Source organism: Patagioenas fasciata, chromosome 15 (genome assembly GCF_037038585.1).
Source record: "Patagioenas fasciata isolate bPatFas1 chromosome 15, bPatFas1.hap1, whole genome shotgun sequence".
Taxonomy (NCBI): Eukaryota; Metazoa; Chordata; class Aves; order Columbiformes; family Columbidae; genus Patagioenas; species Patagioenas fasciata.
The window spans coordinates 393,617-413,156 of record NC_092534.1 but is presented as its reverse complement, the minus strand read 5'-3'; the positions used below and the strand labels follow the sequence as shown (position 1 = coordinate 413,156).

General features: G+C 41.5%; 2 protein-coding genes across 7 annotated transcripts in view; one reads left to right on the top strand and one right to left on the bottom strand.

Moving 5' to 3' along the window:
• The window catches only part of PDXDC1 (pyridoxal dependent decarboxylase domain containing 1), a 30,366-nt gene extending 19,056 nt beyond the window's left edge, over positions 1-11,310 (bottom strand). For 2 of the 6 annotated variants that reach the window (XM_065850533.2, XM_065850534.2), the window contains exons 1-5: positions 11,030-11,156; positions 4,271-4,344; positions 3,692-3,757; positions 2,359-2,442; positions 1,250-1,396 (exon numbers count right to left, since the gene is read on the bottom strand). In XM_065850533.2, coding sequence (XP_065706605.2) covers positions 1,250-1,396; positions 2,359-2,442; positions 3,692-3,757; positions 4,271-4,344; positions 11,030-11,050 — 392 coding nt within the window. In that variant the 5' untranslated portion in view covers positions 11,051-11,156. The other 4 variants (XM_071815208.1, XM_065850535.2, XM_065850536.2 and 1 more) reach the window with 4 other exon arrangements.
• Positions 11,311-12,976: 1,666 nt separating this feature from the next.
• On the top strand, positions 12,977-19,097 carry MPV17L (MPV17 mitochondrial inner membrane protein like). The gene is made up of 4 exons (XM_065851181.2): positions 12,977-13,531; positions 15,430-15,500; positions 16,709-16,738; positions 16,905-19,097. The coding sequence occupies exons 1-4, from the start codon at positions 13,216-13,218 to the stop codon at positions 17,082-17,084; spliced, it is 597 nt and encodes a 198-aa protein (XP_065707253.1). The 5' UTR covers positions 12,977-13,215; the 3' UTR covers positions 17,085-19,097.
• The last annotated feature ends 443 nt before the right edge of the window (positions 19,098-19,540 follow it).

The window sequence follows — 19,540 nt, the reverse complement described above, 5'->3', positions numbered from 1 at the left end:
GGTTCTCTCATGCACAAATAGTATTCCAGAATTAAACTCCAGAATGACCCACATGCAAACATTCACTTCACCTTCACACAACAGTTTTGTGATGTAGCCTGGGCAAAGGGAAATTCCTCTGGTGTCGCTCACAGCACAGAAATCTCAAGAAGCACGAGGCAGCTGAGAGCACCATATTTGTTCAGTGCTGTTGCCCCTGGGTCACCAAACCTCAGGGACCACAGTCCAATAGATACTCACAAAATCACAATGTTACTGAACATTCAACTCAACACAGAGATACTTCTTTGTTAACCATGCCATTTAAAAACATCACCGACACACTCTCTATATACATGTACATTTGTCAAAACAGCTGTATTACCTGCAATTTCATCATTGCACAAGGCTTCAACATCTTTAAGTCAAACACTGATAAAGATAATAACTGAATTTATAAAATTATTCTGATAGAGGTGAGCCAATCAAGGTAAGAAAAATTCTCTGTAACTCTATCAACTAAATTTGGGTTGACCTCGGTTGCATTTTTACTGTTTCATCTTGCACTGTGCTAAAAAAAACCCACCCAAACAAATCTTCTCCGTAGCAGTGGAAAGATTGTCTGAAAGATACAGCATCATGAGGGGGAGAAAGTTTGGGGGTTGTCTTGTTGTTGTTTTCCTTCTTCAGGAAGGAAAAAAGGAATTTCTAATCAGTGAAGCCCCCGTGACTCCAACACCCCCACACAGCTGATTTCCATTCTTCTCTCATGGAACAGTTTAAGATACCTACACTACATGATGAAACAGGCATTTATTAAAGATGTCATTGTACTGTAAATTTCAGTACTGTCACCTACCATACTTGGAAAAATAAACAAGATCCAGGAAGAGCAAAGGTGAAGTTAACTGGAAACATCTTTTAAAAATATGAAGTAAGCCCAAGCATCAGCAATGCAGAATATGCCTCAAGAACCAAGAACTTAGTTAAATGTTTGACCAACTGTATGTCTGTGACTGTACTTTGGCCCTTAGCTCCACCATATAGCTCTTATAAAAGGATTTTATGGCAAACACGTTACTAATAAGTTCCTGCTGTTCCACAAGAAGTCTCTTTAAAAATAAAAAAAAAAGTGATGTTTCAGAACTTTCAAAGAATATTTTAAAATTTGTGGCACGGTAGCTTCTTTTGTTGACATCCTCAGTCCAGTCACACATTTTTAAACAATTATCACTCCCTAGGCATACACAAGCTATTCCCAGTGACTCACCTGAAAAGCCTGCAGAGCCAGAGTGTAGTATCCGAAAGGATCCTCGTTGTAAGTTTTCGCAACCTTTCCCTATCCAGCACTGATATATACGCAGCCAAACTGTGGCCCAGCAGAGCCATGTGTCCCTGTTCACCAACATTTTGAAGTCTGCAAAAAAGAACAAAGAAACCGCGGCTATATGCGAGTCATGTACATTACAGTCATTTTAAGTGTGTATGCTTTTACTGTAGAGAGGCAGAGTTGGTTGACATGCAATTTTAAGCATTTAGCAGAGAGCAGTAAATGACAGCAGTGCCTGACGCACTCGAATGCCAGTGTAGACAGAGGCACTCGTGCTTCACTTGGCCAGGCTGCTCACAACACCTCGGCTCCCTTTTCAGCCTCACACAAGCAGGAACCAAGCACCTTATCTGCACTTGGGCTGCAAGTCTGCACTGAACATATACCTGTCCCTCCTCATGCAGGGGAAACACAGGAGACTTATCAATAGCTTTAGAGACATAGTTTTCATTAGTTTGTTGGTTTGGTGGTTTTTTTTATTTGTTAGGGTCTTTTGTCTCATTTTTCTAAATCACTAAACTATTTTTCAAATGTTAGTTTTCAATAATGTTCTGCAGATTAGTTAGTGTTATTTCAATTTTACAGAAAAACAGAAACCAATTCTATTCCTTTTTTCTTCCTCTTTAAACTCTACAGGGAGAGATGGTAAAGCAAATTACTGGGATTCTAAGTTTTATAAGATCTTGGACTTGAAAAAAAACTTTCAGAAAGTAGAAAACAAAATGAGCTGTCACATCAAAAACTACTTCCTTACATAATTCTGTTTAGTAATCAGAAATGTTTCGTAATGTTTAGTAATGAAAACTTCATAATTTTAAGAAGGTTTAATATTTTAAGAATAATTAAACATAATTTTAAGAAGAAAGCTTCATAATTTTAAGAGTAATGTGTAATTTTGGTTCACTATATAATGTTGGTTGCCTTTAAAAACGTTACATGCTTGCACAATATACTTACACTTTAAAATGCTTAAATGTGTAAGTTCTATAATAATCAGAATAAAACAAAATTGGGTATCTTCCACATACAATCAATCATATTGGCTTTACCGGTAGGCCTGTGAAGTTTCCTCTTCCTCCTCTCCATGCATGAGGTTCTGAACCAACTGAAGGATGCTCACCATATCCTGGCCACTGGTGCAGCGGGGAGGGGAAAAAAATAACAAAAAACACATCAAAAAGGAAAAAAGGTACGTACCAGCATCTGAGCAAGAGGCCATTTGGGACACTGCATGGTAATACACGAAGAAAATGCTGCACTTGTACGGAATGCTGAATAAAGAAACAAAAGCGGCTCCTTGCTCTCAGAAAAACACATTCACGGCTGCTGAATCAATCAATTAATTCAAAAACCTACTTAATTATAGCAGGACACTTCAATAGGTATCAACTCAGACACACAGGAAAACAGATCTACTGAAATACAAAAAGTTTGACTTGACAACATGTAACTGCTTATTGCTACACAGCAGAGTAAGGTGATAGCTCAGGATCCTAACATCTTCACATGATCCAGCTCCAGCTCACAAACTCAGCACATCCCTTAAACATTTACCTACAAATACTAGTTTCCAGCACACAAAAGCTACAGCAGACTCCTGATATGATGCACTCTAATCCAGTAAAATGGGAAAAGACCCACAACACCTCAACTCTTATAATTCCAACTAAAATTTACAGCGGTGTAAGAACTTATCCTCTGACAGCTGAAATCGCTTTTTATTCCTAAAGAAGTTAATTCAGTGTCTCTGCCCAAAAGCAAGTTTAGATTATGCACACAAAAGACAAATAGATTTTGCAATACCTTCTGAGCTCAGGCTCCTGCAGGATCCTCTTCCAAAGATGCTACGAGCAATTTAAATCTTAGTTTTCAGGTACAATGATCTTACTTGCCTTAAGCAGAATAGTTCCATATAATTTTTAAAGTGTGTGCTGTGCTGAAAAGGTGGAGTTTTTTTTTTTTTTTTTAATGTTTTCTACCTTATCAGTCCCAGTTGTTGTTTGGGTTTTGTTTTCGTTGTTTGTTTTTTATTTTTAATCAGAGTGTTTTAATGAACCTTTATAGCACAAGTTTATCTGTATCTACTTTTGTCTCAATCACAGCTGTATACACCAATACTTCATTAAATTCCAACAGTTCAAAATTTCAGTCACCAAGCACAAGTAATTTTTTTTTCCCCCCTACGTGTGTGCGTAAATAGTTAACAGGATTATGATCGTTTGTCTTGCCCTCCCTTATGTGAACATGAAAAAAGTTGAAATCATGTCTGGCCTGGTAAATGTTCATGCTTGCATTAATACGGAAGTTGTCTGGAAAACAAACATGCTACACATATTTTACAGATCCTGAAAAGAGCATTATCTAAAAATTGTTCTTGCCTACCTGCCTTGGAGTGGTCCAGGAATATCCTTCCGTGCATATTTCTTTTCATTTTCCTCCTCCAATTTTCTAAGTTAACGACACAAGAATAAACATTGCATCTAGTTTGTGCTTTATAACATCAAATATGGAGTTGACTTTGACTTGGAGAAATACATACTGACATGTTTGCAATCTGTTTCACTGACAACAGTTTCATAAATAAATCAGAGACAAACAAAAAGTCTAGCTCAGACTCGATCAAAGAGTTGCTAAGTTTTGGGTTTTTAGTTCTTCAACAGAAATTGCCAAATTTAAGATGAGTCTCACATATATATATGTATACATGAATTAAAAGTTACTTGCACAGCAATAGGAAAAAAAATATCTAGCATCTCTGAAAAAAACAGACTTGCTGCACTTGCTCTGAATATTACATAACATGCATAAAAAAATATATATTTATTTTAAAAATCTCATAATTGAGAAACAATGGCAATTTGTATAGGTGTAAGCTTCAAAGTGACAGTGGACATTACACTGCTATGAAAATTATTTCTTTCCTGCTTAACAAGAGTGACATTAATAATCCTTAGCACACACCTTTGACTGTCTTCCAGCATCTTCATTGCTTCATTGAGATTCTTTCCCATTTCTGCTAGAGTAGGGTCAACCATCTTTCATGGAAAAATATAACAGCTTTTAAGAAAAGACTAAAATCATTTATCTTACTACTGTCCCCACAACATCCTCAGTACAATTAATATATCAGGCAGATTCTTTTCATTAGTCTGTGTGTACTCATTTAATATAACAGTATGTTATTCAAAATATACAAAATGAGAACATACTGCTAACCTAAAATAGCCCAAAAGAAAACTCAATTGGGATGCGGATTTTGTTGCTGATGGAACCATTTTTTTTTTTCCCCCCCCCCTCGACAAGAGAAGTCAGAATCTTTCTCAAAATCCTATTTAATTTCTAGATACCTCTTTTGGAGTCTGATAAATAATGAAAGAAAGAGCATCAGAAGGAGTTGAGAAGCACAAGGTGTTCCAGGTAAGTGCTCATTATAATACTTTGGCTAAAAATTAAGTATGTGCCACTTTAGCACAACTGAACTATTTTTTTCTTTTTCATAACCATTCTACACCAGCAATAAAACTTCAAGTACTCTGTTAAATGTAAAAATTCACATGCAGTCCTGTCCAAAAGAAACTATTATCACCAAAAGCCTGCTAGAGACCTTAATCTTTCTACAGAGCATGAAAAACAGATTGATAACCTAGATGCAATAAGAAGTCTTTCAGTGGCAAATCTCATTTAGAAATTACCCTTTTAGTTCACCTGTGAATTCACGTTTCTGCACCAAAAAAGCCCATTACCACATCCTCAGCTGAGCTGACCCACCAGTCAGTTCTCATCAAAAAATCCCCCACCAAACCAAACCCAGCCTCTCTGCCATAACAGTAACAGGTGTGTATAAAATAAAAACCACAACAACAGAAAACCAAAACAAATCACAACAACAACAACAAACCCAGCAATCAGCGGGTAAGTACAATGCCATCAGTGGGTAAGTACAATGCCATCCTCAGGAGAGTTACCTTCTAGAAAAAAAATAAGTTGTTTGGGAAGCTAAACATGGAAAGATGTGACCAAGGCAGGCTTTGGGTCATTGAGCATTTTGATGCAAATTTGGGGGAAAAATTGCATAAACTGACAGTATTTTTTTTTTTTTAAGATTGCCAGTTCAACTAAGAGGTATTCAAATTTGTTAAAGTAATAATTCTGAGAAGAGGTTTAAAAAGCCAGTATTTCTTACTTAGCAAACACAAGAAATTGTCATTTCAGACTGCTCTAGCAAAGGCAGAAATCAAATGGCAGTTTTCCCATTTCCCCACTCAGGTTTCCCTGACAAACTTTTACAACAACAGTTTTGAAAACAGATGAGAAGACACCTAATCCAAATACTCTTGTAAATCTATGTTTTCCTATTTATATTTCCTATTATTTATTATTACATTTGTTCTCTAACATTACATGATTATCTTTATTACATATTTATTATTTTATTTCCTATTTAAACCAATTTTTAATCTTAACTTATGGGAGAGATACCCTTTAACTAGCCAAGAGCAGACCCGACGTGCAGCGGGCAGTTTAGGAACAGCCTGATGTGCAGCCCTCTGGCTACACAAAACCAGTCAAAAATCCCAATTTCACTGCTGAAACCAAGTAACAACAGATCCTTGTTAAAGAGTCTGTCAGGATGGAAGGGCTTAAAAAAAAATAAAATCACTGAATTTAGCTCCCCTGAGCCAGTGACATGGTAAAGCTGAGTAAGCAGTATTTTCCAAAGAACTGGTTTTACTTTTAAGATGTCTCTTTTGCGCACTTAACCCAAGAAGCCTGGCAGCAGCTTGTGACACCGACAGGAACATTCATTCACTAAAGGATTAGACACTATCTAGAACCTTCCAGAGAATTAGAAAGGTACCAGCTGGCAGGGTCTGATTTACCTGTTGGTATTTGAAAAATAAATATGCCCTATTCATGGAGGTACAAGGTAACACCACAGCTAAAAGCCATCACATTAAACAACAAAAGCCCCCAAGATGCTCAGCTGACCCTGTTACAGTCTCTTCTCCCTTCCTCTGCTTCCCAAATGCGCTGTAAGCACAGATTCCACAAATCCAACATCATCCCTTTTTCAAAATACGGGCCTGCAGACCAAAACCTTTGGTACTTAACCCTTTGGACTGATGCTAAGGCTGGGAAGTGCTGGGGTGGTGGTTGTTAAAAAAATATCCCGAACAAGTTTAATATTTAAACTTACACTCTCCACACTGCAGGGATATAAGAGCTTGTCTGCTACAGAATTTGAGGAGGAGTGGGAGTGCTCCTCAAGGCATGGACACACTTCCCAGCGCTGTTGATAGGAGCAGTGCAACACTGACTAAAGACATTTGCTCAGACACAAAAGCAAACGTCATCACAGAAGGTAGTGGGATTAATTTACATGAGGGTCTTACACTATTTTCATCTGGAGGACTGATGAAAAAAAGAAAAAAAAAAATTGAGTCATCACATGTTCAAAGACTATTTTTACCAAAATATTTAGAGATTCAACTCATATTGCAGCAAGTGGTAGGTGGCTGAAAGAACCAGTAGCCAGGCATGGTCCCACTGGGTCAAACAGAGATTGACAGCACTCTGCATTTCACTGCGTTAGAAGTGGCCAGTAACAAATGTCCAGTGGAAGAACAAAAGAACAGGGCAAGTATTCAGTAATATTTTCCCACAAGAACTCCCAGCATTTCGCAACAAATGTTTTTTTACACTTCTGGTTTCTACAACATCCACTGGTTATGAGGTCCACAATGTAATTAAGCACTGCATGCGAAAGCAGTACAAATATGAAAATTTCAAGATCTCATCAGAGATTTAAAAAAATACACTGCAAGCATTTGATACTCAGAATAGAGTATACATATCTAGCCAGAAGAAAAATCTAAATATGATACTTGGTAATATTTCCACGCATTTTCAGTAATCTCCAGTGTTGCACCACATCAAAGAAACACTGAAAAGAAATCTTACTCAAGAAATCAGTTTTGCTCCTGGAAGGTTTTAAGGGAGTTAATTGACCAGATATAATTTACTGATTGTGACTATTTTGCATACTTTAATTTGGGTTGCCATAAAACATGATCGATGGCTGGAAGGCAGTTATTTGCTTGAACCTTCCTCAGTCTCGCACGTTTTAGATAAGGACACAAAGTGGAGAGGCATTAAAAAAAACAGGGCTCTGAGCAGATTTTGTTTGTTACTAACACAAAAATCACCTGCTAGAATTACATGAGACGTCAAAACCTGCATTTGCTTTACCTTGTGACTCAGTCTGTCTCACTCGTCATTACACGCGCATGAAACCCTTCTGCCAATAAGCTGTCAGAATAAATACATAAAATACAGTTTAAAAAGTCATAAAAGGTTACACTAAACTCCATAAAATGCTATGAAATCCAGCAAGTCTCTGAATTCTGATGTGGGTTTAATTGGAAAATGGATCTCTTTTCTTCAACCTCCCCCCCCCCACCCCGTTGCTAACTGGACATGCAGCAACCCCCTTTCTCCTTTGAATTATGGGGAGGAAAAAAAAAAAAAATAAATCAAAACCAAACCTAAGGTTTTACTGCTGCATACTGAATTTTATGTGTGCTTCCTCCTCTGCTCATATCAGTAAGGGCACAGAGACAAGGTGAGAAGAAGAATGTCTACTCATTTAAATCAGCTAGAAAAACAGGTGTGGCAAAGCTGCAACAATGGACCAGTCAACAAAGGGTTCTGAACACACTTTAATAACATGCCGTAATAAAGCAGCATGTTGCTTTACTTTAGTCTGTAAATGAGAACAAGTATGGAAAAAGCCCAATTGGTATCAACCAGAATATTTTTTCATGCTCTTGAACAGCTTTTAGGAAGACTGGAGGACCAGTTCTTTAATTGAATCAGAGGACAATGCACTGTTTGAGGCGGTTAAAACTGCTGCATCAGATGTTAAATCAGCCTTGGCTCCTGCCCTCAGTCCTCCCCCTGGTCCCCCAGGTGACTCTGGTGACAGTGACCAGAGGAGTTACCAGATGTGTAATGTCCCAAAAAAACTCACAGGTGTAGCTCTTAATGTATTTCAGTATTATATTTGCCTAGAAGAAAGCTTTACCATGAAAAACTAAAAACTGTTCTCAAAGTAAGCTAATCACAACAAATATTATTCTTCAGCCAAAAGAATACTGTGTTTATTCTTCAGGCTCTGAAAAGTTTTAGATAACAAACAAAAAGTAGCCACCTGGTGACTGGTATTTGCTTTTAATCTTTAACACTTCCCCAGCATACACCAGGATTCACACACAGGTCAGCTGTTGAATCTGACTGTTCCATCAAGTTACCAGGATGTTGTGCTAATCAATGCAGTAATAAAAGACAAAAGGCACAGGCTGAGCAAGAAACCAAACCAGTTTTGTCATGTTTAGGGAAAACACTGCTTTAGAGACAGCAAGCAGTTACAAGGAAAGAATTCACCCTGTTTTACCTTGACAAAGTCACCTAATTTGAAACTTAAAATGTTAAAATCCTTCAGCAGTTTGGTCATGTCTATCAAAATATAGATAGAGAAGAGGAATTAAAAAAAAAAAAAAAAAAGTCACAGATCTGTTTGCCAGACTTGTGAAATTTAACACAGGTTCACACAAGAACTTAAATTTGAAGTTCACCCCAAAAAAGCCTTCTGGATTTCACATAAAATTCATTCTAATTATACGACTTCAGACACACAATATTCATACATTATAAAACCCAAAACATTGGTCTTGATAAAGATAATTTGCAAGATCAAGCTATAAGATTGTTGATGTGCACATCTGTGTATCCGATTCTACAACGGTTTTCCTCATTATATTATACCGATGTTTACAATTCTCAAGAAGTTTCTCATCTGCTAAAAAGTGTTTTTTCCATTTGCAAGAACCTAACGGCTGCAGTCATTCAGTGTCACCATGCATTACTGCTAATTAGCTGATTCCACCAAAATGCCTTTTTTGTTATGAAAACCACAAAATTTTGGTGAATTTTAATACAAGTTTAAAAGTACATCTCAATAAACTACATGTATAAATAACTGAGGAGAAGAGAACCCAAGGTTAAAATAATAGACACTCTCAGATACATTATGATAATGCTTAAATAAGCACAAGGTAAGTGGATGCACATTCTCTGAGGATAAACACCTCAACTTGGATGAACTTCAAATTTATTTAGGGAGAAGACTTATTATAGATCATGCTCAAGGCTAAATAAAGTGCTGATTGTACTGTCTTAACCAAAAACTATTTCAGGAGGACACTAACTTTTTAGTGACTAAAAGACATTAATTGTATCATGGTATATTATTATACAGAGGACTACAGTTTTTATCATACGTGGCCAAAAAAGCCATGAGAAACAAGAGGAAATAAAACAAAAAATAACTCTTTAGACACATCTATTTATTTGTATATATTGAAAAAAATCAGGCAGGCAAGTTTTCATAGGGCCCTCACCATTATAGACCATTCCTTACATCAAGAATATCAATAACAAAAACATGGACTTTTATTGTATTAAGAAATCTAGATATTTAATTCTTACACAGTATTTTTATTGCTTCTTATGATGATCCCGTCAAAGTTCACAAGGACTTTGTCAGTATTACAGGACAATCACTTGCCCTGTACTAACGTGCCTTCTTTAAATAATAGCGTATCATACCATTATTCTGCTTGAGTCCAGTTGATAAAGGACGACATTCCAAACCAGTATATTCCATTAAGTTTTACTTAAATAACTAAAACTTTTCAGAGCAAGCAGCAGTCACTGTAACTTTTGTCAGCACTAGTAAAGAACTGAAGTTTTTAAAGGCAACCAAATACTCTCAGTATTCTTCACGTGAATTGGAACATAACAAATCATTCTGCTACCAACTCATTTGCCACATTAGACAGACACCTCCTGGATTTCGTTACTATTCATTTTACTAGAGCACATCCCATTCCAACTTCTCTGGCCAATTCCAAATGTTACATAAAACTGAGCATGCTGTGTTTGGTAAATGATGCAAAGGGAGGCATGTATTAGTGTCTCTTAAGCGTGTGAAGTATAAATTATTTCAAATGTATCGTGCCCTGGGAGCCACACCGTACCGGGTGTGCGAGCAGCCATTATTGCACCCGCACGCCCAGGCCAGGTGACCTGCAGCACAGCACCGGCACAAATCCACCTACCAGATTCTGACCGACTGACACTGACAAAGGCAAAATACGTTTCGTCACTTAAGATATTACACAATTAAAATATGCTTTGTACAGTACACTGGACAGAAGAAAGCAAACACAGGGCCGCAAACACCTTCAGTATAAAACGCAAAAAGAAGGTAAAATATTTTCTCTACTATCCTGCTAACATTCCCAGGAAACAAGCTCCATCTTCTTTTCAAGAAAACAAACAAACAAACCAAGCCATTCCTAAAACATTTCCTGAGAGTTGTTCAGACTTTTTCTAGAAGCAGTCGGCGTTCACAGCGCCGCCGAGCCCCGCGAGAGGGGGCGCGGGAGGGGTGCAGCCACTCACTCGGGGCTTCATGAGGTAAAGTCGACTCAGACGTGGTGGAACAAGCCCGCGCGGCGGGCTGGAGCCCCGGCCCCCTCACCTGAGCCCAGGGGCGCTGCTCCACCGTGACCCCCAGGGCCCGCTCGCTCCTCAGGGCCCACCCCGCCTCCGCCCGCAGGTACCCCAGGCCCCCCAGCCCCAGCGCGCCCCGCAGACCTTCTCCATCGAGACGTCCATGACCGGCGGGCTCCCGGTGCGCACCGCCCCCCCCCCGGCACTTCCGCCCCGGCAGCTCCACGCTGGCAACGCTGACGAGGCGGCAGCGGGAAAGGCGGGGCACGCGCTCACCTAGGGAACGACGGCGGGCCCGCCCCGCGGCGCGGCCCAGACCACCGCGGCAGGCGGGCGGGGAGGGATCGGGGCAGTGACACTGCGGGAGGGGCGGCGGAGCCGCGCGCCGGGACGGCACGGGCTGGGAAGCGCGCAGCCCGCTGCCGCTTCCCGCGCCCCCGCTCCAGCTGGTGGAACAGTCCTGGAGAACGACATGGGGGATGACAGGCACTGCCGCCTGCGCAGTGAGGGCGGCCTCGGCCGCCACCGACTCGTCCTCGGGGAGCGAGGGCTGCGCCGCGGTGGCTTGGCCATTGGTTCGAATCCCTGCAGCTGCAGGTCGTGCAGCCCAGTACCCGTCTCCGGCCTTCACAAGCCTTTCTGCTGCCTCCCCGGTGTTGTCAGCTCGGCCTACACGGGCTTGTTCCAGGGGCACCAAAACCCTTTGGACAGGCGGTCCCCAGACAGCCAAATCCTGTTTTGCAGAGCTTTATTTCTGTTCTTTCAAACAGGAGCTATTTTGCGGTACTTTTTTTTTTTTTTAATGTTATTTAAGAGCACAACTTGCAGAGATCACTGATGTTCTTTTTCTCCCACGGCCGTGTCTATGTGTTTGGATGACAAGCTGGTAAGGATAGCTCATGGACACAACACAGCGTCTCTCGAGTGCTGGGCAGCTTGCTCTACTGACGCATGGAAACAACTTTACAACCTATAAAGTCATAAAACTTTACAACTTGCAAGGTTATAAAGCAGATATGTTCATTTGACATCAGGCACGAAGGGGATCATTCCACCATTCATGTGCGCCTTCTAACAATAAGAGTTGTGTTTAAATACAGTAAGGTGTTACATATTCATAATAACCCCAGGAACACCTATACATATTCATAACCTTTCCCCGCTTCTTATTAAAATGAGCCTCACGTAATCATTTCCATCGTCTCGACCCCTCCGTGTTGTGCCTGCGCAGTGCCACCTGGTGGTCTTGAGAAGGGGTCTTTGGGTGAAGGTTCCTTCAGCTTCGTCACAGCGAACTTTTTACTCATTATGTTGAATGGGCTGGAACCCAAGCTGCCAAGTCGATTGAAATCAGACTGGTTCCCCTCTTTTTGCTGTAAATCTTCATTATCTCGCCTCCTCAAGTTTACATCTAGGTGCTGTAAAATTTCTTATCTTGGCATTCAATGAGGTTCTGATTTTTCTTGACATAATTGGTTACATAAAGCTCTAAACTAGGCACCCTTAAAGTGTTAGTTATTTCCCTCTATCACTACTTTGTGATTAAAATATATTTCAATCTACAAGCCATCCATCCCTATTTATAGCAATTCCTGCAAGATTTCACAATAGTTTCAAATACATTAATTTCAGTTACTATGAGGACACAGACTGAACTACTACCTCCTATGGTTCTCTAGGTCCAGTCTGGGCCTGTTGCCAGGACCAAGAGGAAGCTCTCAGAGGTGCTCCATGGCCAAGGCAGCACGCAAGCTCCGCAGCTGTAATCTCACATCCGCTTTGTGGAAATGGGTCTGTGTGTACAGAGCTGTGTACACAAGTCCCTTGAATAAACATACATCACTGCCAGCTTTCTCCTTCAATTGTCACAATAGCAGAGTGTGAAGTCCAGGAACTGCAGGCGTACATCAGCTGCAAAACAACAGCAAAATCGAAAAGAAAAAGCCATAAGGTGCTCAGCTGCTCATATAAGCAAGCAACAAGGAAATAATTAAAAAAATAATAAGCAAACAGTGCCCAGTCTTCACTTAATTGTTGCAGCAATACTGCACGGTGCATCTAGACCAACGCCCAGGAGACACAGTGACCTCCTTCCTCCTAGTGAACTCATAGTCACTCGAACCGAAGCCCGGGTGCCCAGCGCTCCCGGCCGAGCACAGGGCCGGCCGGAGGGTGTCGGCCTTCCCGGGCAGGGACAGGCCGGGCGGAGATGGCCCCTCGGCAGGTGCAGCCCTGAGGGGCGGGGGGACCACAAAGACAGCGAGGGCGGCGCCGGCACCGGCACGGCGGCGGGCGGGCCCGCGAGGAGGAGTCGGAAGAGGCGGCGGGCGATGGCCGGGGCGCTGCTCCGCGCTGGGGTGCGCCGCTTCCCTTGGCTCTGCAACGTGCTGCTCTACGGGGGGCTCTTCACGGCGGGGGACGCGGCGCAGCAGCTGTGGCGGCGACGGCGGGGCGGGCAGCCGCCCGACTGGGCGCAGACGCGGCGGGTGGCGCTGCTGGCCCTCGCCTTCCACGGCAACTTCAGCTACCTCTGGCTGCGGGCGCTGGAGCGGGCGCTGCCCGGCCGCCGCCTGGCCGCTGTGCTCGGCAAGGTGCTCTGCGACCAGGTGCTCGGTGCCCCCGCCGCCGTCTTCGGCTTCTACACAGGTGAGTGCGGGCACCGCCATCGCCGTGACGTCGATCGGGGAACCCCGGCGCACGCAAGCTGGGTGCAGTCCTGAGAGCGCGCACCGAAAGCGGGGCTTTTCACTCCGAATGGGATGGGGCGGTTGTGTGATCTCCGCGCCGGGCTCGCCGAGAGCCGACTCCCGCAGCCGGAGCCCGCCGGTGCGGGGCCGGGCGGCCCGCGGGCTCGGGGTGCTCTGGGGAGCCGCCGCAGCACCGCCGGCAGCGGGCTCGGACACCTCCGCAGCGCCCCGGGGCTTGTCGTTAGTTGCACGTATTCAAAGCACCTTCCGAGGATTGTGCCAGTCGTGTCTGCTGGAATTGCTCTGCTCTGTTCTCAACATCAGCTGTCTCGTTGCCAAAACACAAGCCGCTGCACGTGTCAGGAAATTGTTCAGCAAATAAACTGTACCGTCCTCTGCTGTGTGGATATGTAGAAATACAGCATACTGCTATTAGTATATAGGCTAATGAATAAGAAGAGACTTTAGAGAAAACTGGTATCGATTTCAAAAATAAACATGAGGGAATAAGAAAAATAATAGGTGCGACTAGTGTGAAACAAAACTCTCATTTAATTTAAACTTCCTGTGAAGAAGAGCAAGCTGGGCACTCTGCCTGGCCTCGGGAGATCTGCGTTTTATGACCCTGACAGGGAAATCATTCAGTTGGTGATTGAAGAGAAATGAAGCAAAGGAAGCAGTCAAACATCAGATATTTACTCTCAAACCCCTATCTGCCTGTGTCAGACTGTAAGAGAGTTGCCCAAACACCAGAAGGATTTGAAGGACCACAAAAGGAACAGTAAAAATTTCTAAACTGAGTCGTGGTATGGTGTAATAGCAAAATAATGTATCTGCTGAGAGACGGTGGTAACCTCATGGAGTGTAAATATCTAGAAAGATACCTCAGTTGGACCAAGCAACTTTGGGCCTTTGTTATGCACTTTTGATTTTAGATTGATTCATTAAACCATGTTGTCTGGTACTTTTGCTTAATGTAGGTCACATCTTCCAACTGAGGTGGGTGATCTTTGAAGAGCTGTGTGTCTCTCAGAAAGATGTAGTCTTAATTTGACACCTGAGGATTTTCATCACATGAAACACCATTTAAAGGTTTATTATTTTGAACCCTTTAAATGATATTTCGTGTGATGGAAATTAATTCAGTTAATTTATTTCCAGTTTGCATGTGTCTAATATGTCATACCACTTTTCTTTTGATCTTGGGTGTAATTGTGGGAGCCTGTTGTGAGGTTGTGTATTCCTAGAACCAAAAGGAGTTCAGATCAACTAAAATTTATGTAAAATTTTGGAATGCTGTATGGGGAGAGTTAAGCAAGTAGGTTTTGAAATTGTTCTGATGTCAATTCTAGAGTTTGATGTCGATATTTGGGAAGGTAAAAAAATAATATGTTGATTATGGCCAAAATTAAAAAAAGAAAAAATAGGTGCCCCTTTCCGCTGTCTTTAGTGGTCTATAGGCACTTAAACTCCTTCAAGGGTCTGAGCCACTTCTGGCAATTCAGCAATGTGTAGAATGTCTTATTCTGTGTATCTCATGGATGTAACAGGTACTTTGACCAGATGTTTTCCACTGCCTGAGCACTGGTAACAGTATTCCATGGCCATGGAACAGATCTGATATACCATCTGTACTGGGTATTCAGCTGATCTGCAGTGCCAACCGTGAGAGAGCCCAGGAAATGGTGAGGAGAGATGATGGAGCACTATTAGGTAGCCAGAGTGGTATTTTAACTTTGTAATGATACCAGCTTTTCTTTCAAAGCTATATTTTGAGAAGAGCTGCAGCAATCTTTCAAAAAAGTGAACATTTCATTTTTGCAGTTTTTCTGACTGTTGTAAATATTTTGTCACTAGGTATGAGCATCCTTCAGAAGAAAGAAGACATCTTTGCAGACTGTAGAAAGAAATTTTGGAATACTTATAAGGTGAGGCAAGCAATTTGTTTATCTCCTAAATAAGAAAAAAAAAAAAGGATAAAATATTTGAAATATTCCTTCCTCCAACAGCCTTTCTCTTACTTCGTTATTTGGTTATGTGTAGGAAGCTGAAGTACCAGCAGTCATCTGAAGTCAGGGCAGGCTGCAGCAGGCACTACTGCCAGATGGGTGGAATGATGCCATTTAAAAATGTGTGATGTTTATGTACAGAACACCTGGCTCTGTTTGAATGAGAATCCTGCAGTACAACCTTGGTTAAGATTGTACTATATTTTATCTTAAGAAGTACCCATACACAACTGTTTAGGTAGCAATGCTGTTGACGGCACCTTTGTGAAAACCTGTTAAAACCATTAGTTACGGAGATATCTTTTTTAGGAGTAATTTTCAGCTTGTACTTTTCAGTGACAGTCTTCTCACTTTCAGAAACACAATTCCTTGTTTTAAGAAGACTTTGGTAAAAATAACTGGTTTGCATTTCTACATCTACAGGAAAAAAAAATCTGTGCTATGTCAGAGCTGAGCAAATTAAGAACTGTAAAGATTTCTCAGGCACAAGAAGAAATATAGATTAGAGGAAAAAATATACTAGAAGGAGAAACTGATGTAATGTAGATTTTTCTTCACACTGTGGAACAATATAGGTAGGATAGAAAAGGATTATTTTTATTCCTAAGGAGGAACATTCTAAAAACAGTGCCCACTATATCCTATCAAAAGATAAGGTTTCTATTGACCTTATGTTCTATGAGTAAATTATCCATTATTTTTTGCAAAAAGGTCTTACATGTATGAGTAACTGGAAGGAGCATTGCAAGTGTGAGATAAATAGTGTTCAGTGGTATTTTTCATTCATGACTTGAACAGATGTTCACATGTTTAAACATTTGTTCACTCATCTGGTAAATGTGGTTATGTATCTGATGTCAGGTTACTAGGAAGGCTTAACTGCGCTTAGAGTTTTGTATTTAAAATGAGTTAGAATAATGCATTTGAGAAACTCCTAGCAGAGCGGCTCATGACAATGATTAGAAGTTTAATAGTGCAGCCTGTAAGTTAAGCAACTTGACTTATATTTGAAGAGTTTTTATTAACTTCACTGAAATATGTTTTAGCCTTTGCTAAATGTGGTAAGAAAAGATGAATCTTTGTGGTTCAAGCCCGTAAGAATAACAAATGGTTCATTTTCATTTCAGACGGGACTGATGTACTGGCCTTTTGTGCAGGTGAGTTTTAGGGTAGCTCAGCGAGCCTTTCTTCCTCATACACTCTGGTCCGATGCATTCCTGGTGTATCGAACCCAGTGAAAGGTCCATGGAGGTGCTGGGTGTGTAGGTGGCAGACCAGACCATACCTGGAGCACTAACCGAGCTCTCTCTCCTTCCACTGCAGCTGTCCAACTTCCTTTTGGTGCCCGTTCACCTGCGAACAGCTTACTCTGGGCTCTGTGGCTTTGTCTGGGCCACCTTCCTTTGCTTTTCCCAGCAGAGCGGAGATGGCACAGCAAAGTCAGCCTTGATGTGGCTCCAAAGAGAGAAGCTCAATGCAGATGAAGAATCATCAGAGAAATAAGAACTTTAGTTCTGAACACTTGTTAAATTAAGTTTATGGAAGTCAGTAAACCCACCCTGCAGCCTCATTGCTGTGTTTAGTCATCTCAACATCTCAACATTTGTTGGTTAGTATAAGCAGTGGAACAGTTTATGTTTGTGCCTGTCTGTTTTTCGTAAAAGAGGCCAATTGTTTATTGCCATTTAATTATTTTCATGCTGCCAGCCCATCTCTTCTGGGACCAACCAACTTACAGGGCAGTGCAAGCATTTGCACATCATGTCAGACTGCCTCACTGGGGAGAAGTATTAACTGTAATTTAATTTTCAAGCAACTTGTAATTGCTAGAAAAAGAGGAATAGAGTATTAAATCATCAGTTGTTGGACTTCACAATTGTTATCAGTGCAAGATTGTTTTTGCAGAAAAAAAAAATAATGGTTTTCTTATCTAAAAAGTGGCATTGAATCTATTTTATTCAGAGAAAACAGAAGTCCTGTGTTTGTAGGGACCACGTCTCTATAGGGGCAAACTTACTTTGTTCTACATGAAAACCTATATGGCAAATGAAATATTTCGTAGGATGTACAAGCCTGAAATACATTGGCACCTCTTTTGTCTTATCTGGGAGAATGAAGGTAATTAACTTGGGTCGGAGTTCCTCAGAGTGGATGCTGCATATTCACAGTTGGGGAAATCATCTGTTGTATGCAGCTCCTGCATGACAGCAACTCAGCAAATACTGTGCTGAACTTGTGCTGGACCTGTCCTCTGGTTCCAGTATAAGTTGGGGAACGACCTGTTATAGAGTAGTGTAGGGGAAAAGGACCTGGGGGTCCAGGGGACAGCAGGGTGACCATGAGCCAGCACTGGGCCCTTGTGGCCAGGAAGGCCACTGGTACCTGGAGTGGGTTATAAGGGGGTGGTCAGTAGGTCAGAGAGGTTCTCCTGCCCCTCTACTCTACCCTGGGGAGACCACACCTGGAATATTGTGTCCAGTTGTGGCCCCTCAGTTCCAGAAGGACAGGGAACTGCTGCAGAGAGTCCAGCGCAGCCACCAAGATGCTGAAGGGAGTGGAGCATCTGCCGTGTGAGGAAAGGCTGAGGGAGTTGTTGAGGTTGGAAAGGGCCTCTGGATGATGTCCAGCTTAAGTCATCTAGTCTGACCCTGTTTGACGCATATATAAACTTTTGTTTGCTTCTTCTAGTAATTCAGTAATTTCTTAAAAAAAAAGGATAAAAGAATAAAAGATGGGCAAGACTTGTCCTAATGTCTCTCCACCACCCTTTCAAGAAGTCATATGCACTTTATGACTATTTCAAGGAATTGCACTGTTCTTATTGCTCCCTGAATGTACAGATTTCCAGGAAGATGAACAGAATTCTATGTCCTGTAGGTGCTCAGAAGGGAGGGAACACGCTGGCAATGACTACTAGGCATGTATTCCAGTGACATTTTCACGTCATGGGTTCTCTCTGAGAGCAACTGGGATGAGAAGACATTTACCTCAGGTGCAGTTCCAGCTTCATGTTGTTCTGGAGAGCTATGGAGATGTAGAATCTGAAACTGATAAAATGAGAATTTCAAAATGTATTTTTCTGCTGCAAATCTTTTATGCAAATGTACTTCCTGTGCTAACTGGTATGCAAAATACATCTGTCCAGGCTTGGAAAATTCACCAGGAGGCCTCTCTCGTTTTTTCACAGCAGAAACAACCATCCAGTAATACAGCATAAAATAACCAGTTTCATACTGCAGTCAAGGTTAAACTGCCTGTAGTTTGTTACCGTATCAATACATTAAGTTCTCTGTATAGCACGACCTTTGAGATCTGTGCAGCTCTATCCTTCTGGTTTTCTGCTGGAAGTGCCAATGCTTTCTGCTTGTGCTACTGCCTCTACTGCTAGTGCAAACCCAGTGAGATGTGCAGGAAATACTTGAATTTGACTGAAATAATGACTTTCAAGTTGAGTGAAAAATGTCTGTGTTTTTGCAAAGGCTTAAGAAACATTAAAGCTGTTCTTTGGCTATCTAACTATTGTGTGTATAAACAAAGCCAGGTTTTATATGAAGTTCTGATGGGATCTTTGTGGACTACATGCAGCAAAAAGCTCGATTTGATGTCATAGACCTTAACACAGCAGCAGAGTAAAAGATAAGCAGGGATTGTTGAATCACTTTAAAAGCTGGTTACAAGTCATCTGCCCCTTCTGAACAAATTCAGAACAGAACTCCCATCTTCAAAGCCTTATGCTGAAGCCAGTGGATTTAATTTCTCTTTTTTTGAAAAGGGGTAAACCTATAATATAAGTATCTGTTTAGATGATTAATACCTTTGCAGAAGGAGCTGAGGAATTCAGGCAGGAAAAAGATACAAAAACTTTTAAAGAGAGGAGAGGTTAACACTGGGGTCCATCTGAGGTCCATACTGAAGTTTGTGTGGGATGCTCTGGGGAAGGGAACTTGTTCAGAGGATGT

Excerpts from the sequence above, each read along its gene's own strand:
- MPV17L (XM_065851181.2), top strand. The coding sequence starts at position 13,216 with ATGGCCGGGGCGCTGCTCCGCGCTGGGGTGCGCCGCTTCCCTTGGCTC. Across the intron at positions 13,532-15,429 it reads CGTCTTCGGCTTCTACACAG|GTATGAGCATCCTTCAGAAG; the intron begins GTGAGTGCGGGC and ends TTTTGTCACTAG. Across the intron at positions 16,739-16,904 it reads TGTACTGGCCTTTTGTGCAG|CTGTCCAACTTCCTTTTGGT; the intron begins GTGAGTTTTAGG and ends CTTCCACTGCAG.